This window comes from Priapulus caudatus, unplaced genomic scaffold (assembly GCF_000485595.1).
Source record: "Priapulus caudatus unplaced genomic scaffold, Priapulus_caudatus-5.0.1 Scaffold1253, whole genome shotgun sequence".
Classification (NCBI taxonomy): Eukaryota; Metazoa; Priapulida; class Priapulimorpha; order Priapulimorphida; family Priapulidae; genus Priapulus; species Priapulus caudatus.
The window spans coordinates 31,882-39,339 of NW_014578314.1; the positions used below are offsets into that span (position 1 = coordinate 31,882).

The 7,458-nt window shown below is 41.5% G+C and overlaps 1 protein-coding gene across 1 annotated transcript in view; it reads right to left on the reverse strand.

The window, feature by feature from the left end:
- Positions 1–5,215: 5,215 nt before the first annotated feature.
- Positions 5,216–7,458, reverse strand: part of LOC106815985 (1-acyl-sn-glycerol-3-phosphate acyltransferase gamma-like) — a gene marked incomplete in the record, with an annotated part of 24,359 nt that continues 22,116 nt past the window's right edge. The window contains 1 exon segment of the mRNA XM_014820520.1: positions 5,216–5,362. Within this exon segment, the coding sequence (XP_014676006.1) occupies positions 5,253–5,362 (110 nt within the window).

A 7,458-nucleotide genomic window follows, 5' to 3' on the forward strand; every position in this document is an offset into this window, starting at 1 on the left:
CAATCTCTGTCTCTCTACTCCTCTTCTTCTCTCTCTCTATCTTTCGCATCCGCGCTCTCTCTCTCTCCCTCTCTTTCGCTCTTGCTCGCACTCTCTCTCTCGCCCCTCCCTCTCTATCGCAACTCTCTCCCCCTCTCTCTTGTTCTCTCTCTCGCCCCTCCCTCTCTATCGCAACTCTCTCCCCCTCTCTCTTGTTCTCTCTCTCGCCCCTCCCTCTCTATCGCAACTCTCTCTCTCTCTCTCTTTAGCCCCTCACCGCCCCTCACACCTCACCGGCGCCATTGCGACGGAAACCATCATCGGAAACCCACGATTCGAACTCTTCACAATAACGATTATCTAACGGTGGACATATGTCTCCGAGCAGTATAATATATAATATAATATATAATATATAACATAATATAATATAATATATAACATAATATAATATAACATAATATAATATATAACATAATATAATATAATATATAACATAACATAATATAATATAACATAATATAATATATAATATATATATCATACATAAATAATATAACAATATAATACTATAATATAATATTATATACATACATATATCTAATATATAACATAATCTAATATACATAATATAAATATATTATAACAATATATATATAATATATAAATAATATAATATAACATAATATATAACATAATAAATATAATTATAAATAATATAATTATAATATAATACTATATAAACATATAATAATAAATATACTAACATAATACATACATAATATATATATATACATATATAATGTGATAATATAATATTATAACATATATATAAATCATAATATAATAACATATAATAATATAATATATAACATAATATAATAATATAATATATATATATATAATATCCTAATTGCAAGATGGCGTTCCGCCGGGACCCGTGAGTAGAGCGCATGCGCCGTGAGCAGGCGGACAGACAACGTCCCGCCTGCAGCTATCGCGGTTACAGAAGCCATGAAACTCAGCAGTGTTGATCAACACGCGACGTGTGTGTGTGCAGTGACGGCCTGTATTGATGGGCAAGAATGAACGCCAACCACCCCGCCACGCACGCACATATACGAACGCACACCCACGTACACGCGCGCACGCATACACACACGAACGCAAGCACACGCACGCACGCACACACACACGCACATATACGCACGCACACACGAAGGCACTCCCAGACCCACGCACACGCACACACACACGTACGCGCACACCTACGCGCACGCAGCATCAGCAGCAGTAGCAGCAGCAGTAGCAGCAGCAGCAAGCACCAGGAACGCAGACCAGTAGGCAGAAGCCAGCAGCGCCATAGGCAACAGCAGTAGAACAGCAACACCAGCAGTAGCAGCAGCAGCAGCGCAGCAGCAGTAGCAGCAGCAGTAGAGCCCCAGCAGCAGCAGTAGCAGCATCCAGCAGGACAGTCACACAATAGCAGAGCAGCAGTCGCAGCCAAGCCGCAGCAGCAGTAGCAGGCAGCAGCATGCAGCAGTAGCCAGCCCCAGCAGCTAGATAGAGGCAGCAGCGCAGCAGCGGTAGCAGCAGACCACGTAGTAGTTAGTGGGCACACTGTCATGACGGTAATAACACGACAGCCCACATGCCAACACGCGGCTCACGACATCAAAACGAATGCAAGTAGATTATACGTCTCAACGCTAACTTTAATTTATCCTTGCACGCATGCGCACCAGAGCACAGAGACACCACTAATGTGTGATGACTCCGCTTTCTATCAATAATATCATATTCAAGCACACTAATAATTATGGTAGTGAATAATGAATGATACGGATGACTAAATTCACCTACATTATATATCTATTTCTAATTATATATATATATCATATATATTTGTGATTATTACCCCTGATATATATATATATATATATATATATAAGTATATATATAACATATATATATATATAATATAGGTGTTCCAAAACCGTATTGGCGGACGTACATGCGAGTGACGTATAACGAACGTACCAAGGCAACAAAACAAACTACATTTTGTTGCCAGTGCCCAACCTCGATATCTACACCGACTACAAATGCACAAGATATTGTTAACGATCTCCGTTTGAAAGACGCGTACATTGATTAACCTATACTGACTGCCGCGTTTGATATGTGACGACGACCTCAATTGGCAAAAATACCCGACCATACTTAATTGCTAAAAACAAGAAAACATTATAAACATTTTGTAACAACGTGAATTTCACTTCAACGAAAACAATCAACGACAATTGCGCCAACGACGTACGCGATTGCACATTGCACTTGTCACTGCTATAGTTTCGACTAGTTTGACGTGTGATCAAATTTTTGCAGTTTTTACGAGGGATATTAGTGACGCGCGCTAAACATATACAAATCTCATCCTATAACAGTAGCTGAAACAGAACATCCACTGCGCATGTAACCACGAACGTGACAACGGCCCTGACAGCGAATCATCAGCTAGTATACACATTATAACATCTCATTAACGCCACCAACGTGACGTCACAGCCACTAAGGGACTAGTAAGAGCCCATCACGTGGGTATGTTGTTGGGATAGACATGTGTACCCAGGTGCTCCAAACCAGGCCCCCATCGGTCACCGAATGTTAAGATATGTACATATATACATCGTATACATGTATGTGTATACAGGCTACGTGTTTCACATGACCTGGCCGTGCGCGAAATTTTTTTCCCCACTCGAGTTCCGGACCCACCATAGATAGTGTTTTGTAATATATGGTTCGTATATATATTGTTGGATCATAGTTAGGGTTAGGGATAGGTGGTATTCATTTTACATTGTTGCTTCGAGGAAGTCGAGTGAATGGAGTGCGCTGATTGGCTGTGGTCCGGAACTCAAGTGGGAAAAAAAAATTCCCTGGCCGTGCAGCCTGACCGCGACGTACACTCAGCTTCACTCATGCTAGCGAGTAGTAACTCCAGTAGCTGTATGTGTTATATAGTTATATAGCTATATAGCTATATGTGCTGGCTAACACTAAACCTCATTGCTAGCCGGTAACCACGGTAACTATATGTGCTGGCTAACACTAAACCGCATTCGGGTGAATGTAATTAATCGTAGGGTCCGTTGTCAGGAAGAATATTAGTCGCTACACTAGTCTTACCATTGGATTTATGTCGCATATTGACAGAAACATCGTAAAGTTACGAGTTTCTCATACGCAGTGTGCGGAGGTCCGGTCTACGAGTACAAGTACATGTTAAGACTAATGTTACGACTAATCTTGTTTGTGACACACGAGCCCCAAGCTGTGACCCTTAGTTATGAACGGTAGGATTTCTACTTTGTCAGCAGCCCGCGTTGCGTCGCGTCACGTCAGCACGCCTGCGTCGCGTCAGCAACCCGCGTCGCGTCGCCCCATTTTGCACGCATCGCTGGGGAATCGCGCGCGCGCAATTAAAAAACGTTTCCTAATGCAGTGACGCTGTGCCGATCGCGCCATATCACGTTCGCGGCAGAAGTGCCCCGGAATTTACACCTCCACTAAACATGCAAGCATACATCAGCGAGCAGGGAGGCTGGGACATCACTTCATCACTTCACAGCTCTCTCTCTCTCTCTCTCTCTCTCTCTCTCTCGCTCTCTCTCTCTCTCTCTCTCTCTCTCTCTCCGCGGTATTTATTACCAATGCGATAAATTTTGCATCGGGGAATTTGAATCGGGGGATGAAAAAGCGCACTGCATGCTGGAATGATGACGCAAGTTGGTTATCTATGGTTACCTATGGTTATCTATGGTTATCTATGGTTATCTATAGTTATCTATGGTTATCTATGGTTATCTATGGTTATCTATGGTTATCTATGGTTATCTATGGTTACCTATGGTTACCTATGGTTATCTATGGTTACCTATGGTTATCTATAGTTATCTATAGTTATCTATAGTTATCTATGGTTATCTATAGTTGTCTATGGTTATCTATGGTTATCTATAGTTATCTATGGTTATCTATGGTTATCTATGGTTACCTATAGTTATCTATGGTTATCTATGGTTATCTATGGTTATCTATGGTTATCTATAGTTATCTATGGTTATCTATGGTTATCTATGGTTATCTATGGTTATCTATGGTTATCTATGGTTACCTATGGTTATCTATGGTTACCTATGGTTATCTATGGGTATCTGTGGTTATCTATGGTTACCTATGGGTATCTGTGGAGGCATTTTTCTTCTCGCACTCAACACTGAAGACGAACAGTAATATGTCGCGTTGCAGCGATGGTGGAACGACCATAGTTACTCATCTATGGAGGCGGCTTTCTTTTTCTCTCGCACTCGACGCAGAAGAACAACGCCACGTTGCAGCACAGCGTTTACAACGCACCCGTGACAGATTACATACATCTACACGACGATAGCAAGTGAAACCAATCTAAGTACATCACAGAATATGCTGACGTAAATACATTACAGGCCATAGTGCAATCAGATACCAAGTCACGTCTCAAGTGGCAGTTACTTATCAATGGAAGATAGTCGAGACAGTATGACACTCATTTACATTTAGTACAGTTGTACTAAAATCTAATTTCGTCATTTTAGTTAAGTATCACCCGATTCAAGAAAAACTTGTATCACCTCAGTGACATATATTACCCTAGTGACTACACATATATAATATAATAGTAATGCACAAGTTCAAATCATGTTTTAAACATCATATATTTAGTATTTAAAAGGTGAGTTCATCATTTGAACTACAGAGATAGATACATAACTGCCTTGTATGAACAAAGATTTCGCGTAGTTTCTCATTAGAATTCCACGCTAAAACATTCTTCTATGCACTCCACGGTACCAATTTTACAATATGCCACCGTCACCAGACCAACATAGTCAAGACTACCAAACTACACGATTCGGAAGACACAGTTTAAAGTCACGCCACAAGCCACATCTTAGAATAAGATTCACCAGAAAAATAGTAAATTTACTGAGATGCAGAAAATGGCGACGGTGACTTTACCAGCAACGCAACGATGGGCCGTGGATGCAACGACGGGGTGACAGAGAGGGCGGGGCTCTCCTCCCGCAACTTCCCCCTCCACCTCCTCCTCCTCATACTCCTGCTCCTCCTCCTCCTCCTACTCCCCCTCCTCTTCCTCCTCCTCCTCCTCCTCCTCCTCCTCATCCCCCTGCTCCTCCTCCTATTCCTCCTCCACCTCCTACTCTCGCTCACTGCTCCTTCTTAGTGTCCCCCTTCTCGGTGGCAGTGGTCGTCTTGCCGTAGGACGAGCTGTGCTCTATCTGTGTCAGGCCAATCATTTTGCGCATTCCGTACGACGCTGCACGAAAAAATAAACAGTATCAGACAAAACAAATCGCTATAAATCAATGGATAAAATAACAGATAACATAAAATAACAGATAACGTAAAATAACAGATAACGTAAAATAACAGATAATGTAAAATAACAGCATAAAATAACAGATCACTCAGTATTGTATCAACTGATTATCATCGATCTTTAATGACATCAACCGTCAATTTTACCGGATTCTCGTTTGACAACAAATTTCGCACTGGGGTTGACAGGTAGGCGAGTCAAGATGGCGTGGAGAAATGATTTCGCGCCAAAGAGCTTATATTACTGCACTCGAGTTATATCAAGGTCTAATAATACATTACTATATATACAACACAATGACAAACAATACATAGCCAAACTAACCATTATTCCGTTTCACTTTAAAAAAAATGAAAACAAATACAATACACGTACAGGGGTAAAAATTAGTTTGAAAATTGACAGGCCCGCCGAGCCTGTAGGTAAGGGACCCTTTTACAGGCCCGCCAGGCAAATTACAGGCCCGCATCATTCCCTGGATACCGCAGCATTTTTTTTAAACAAAAGACTGAAATTTGACATTTTTACAATGGTTTACTGGTTTACGTTCGTACACACAAACAGGCATTTAGGTACGTCTCCATCATCATCATACACGCGCACGCGTTCACACACACCCACACTGATCATTTACTGTGTGGATCATACATCTTGAATGATAAAGCTAATGTTTGGGACATATACAAGGCAGAGAAAAACAATGCTCCATAGGGTCGATTAGTTGATTTCATGGCAAGAGCAAATAAAAAGGTTGAGTAATGTAAATATCTAAGGAACCAGCCAAATCAGGCAAAGATACGGTTGAGTTTTTCCTGGCAGACATGAAAGTTGAACACACACACACACCACCTCACCTACACTCATATCACCTCACACGCACACACACCCATACATACACTCACCTCATCTTGAGTTTGTGGCTTGCTGAGTACTGCATTGACTGCTTTAGTCACAGCTTGCCATGTCTTTTTATTAACTACAGCTGCCAGTTGCCAGCAAAACTTCCAAACAGTCCTCTTTCTCTGTCCCACTTCATAAATTATGAAGTCAATTTCCTCTGCGGATATATTCCTATTCTTCCGCCTCTTTTACAGTTGCCGTGTATATTTTAACTAACTTTGCTCTCACCACAATCTTTGAGAATGGTGCTATAGGAGATGAGTGGCTATTAGGAGACGGTGGCTAGTTCATAAATGCTTGCTTGACGATACCTTACGCGAACCCACGAACTGCAGCAGAGCAACGATATAATAAAGTTCATGCTTGGACTAGGTGTGTTGTTGTACGTGCTGCTTTGGGATTTTGAAAAGCCAACATTGATTACCAATCCGATATTTAGATGACATTCTTCTTTTAATGCCAACATTCTGCATGATGTGCTAGATGGTGTACAGAATATTGGGAGACATGAAGCTATGCAAATGATAAAGCACATCACGGAGAGGTGTTTTACGTAAACCACGTTTGGTCATAACGTACGTCGTAGGGAAGCTTTTATTTAGCTCCACCCTGTATAAAATGTATATAGTTTTCCCAAACGTTAAAAACAATATGACACGGTTAAACCTGAGTGGTGCGACGAGGTTGTCGTGCTGTTTGCATGACTAGTACTAGTAGTAGCTTTGGTAGTAGTAAGTAATAAGACGTGCTTTACATTACTATTGTTAACTAAAATTGTGCGTGAGGTGTTCTAAATTTTCTGCGTACGCACTTGTGCGTGCGCATTTCTTCTTGAATACGGCGCTGAGATCACTAGTGCATGCTGCTACTTGCACGCTGGGGGTGGATTTTCTACTGACCCGTCGGGCCTGCTAGTATTAGAAATCCAGGCCTTAAAATACGGGCCTTGGGCCCGTTTGGATTTCGAACCCTGCACGTATCACGCCAAAGCAAAATGCAGTTTTCTGCAAGCATTTAAAGTTCTAGCTATTGCTCCATTGCAGAGATCCTACGATTCATGAGTCACCCATCCCCACAGATGGTTTAAATGCAACATGACAGCTCCTGTTATTTACCACTATACCCACCCAGCA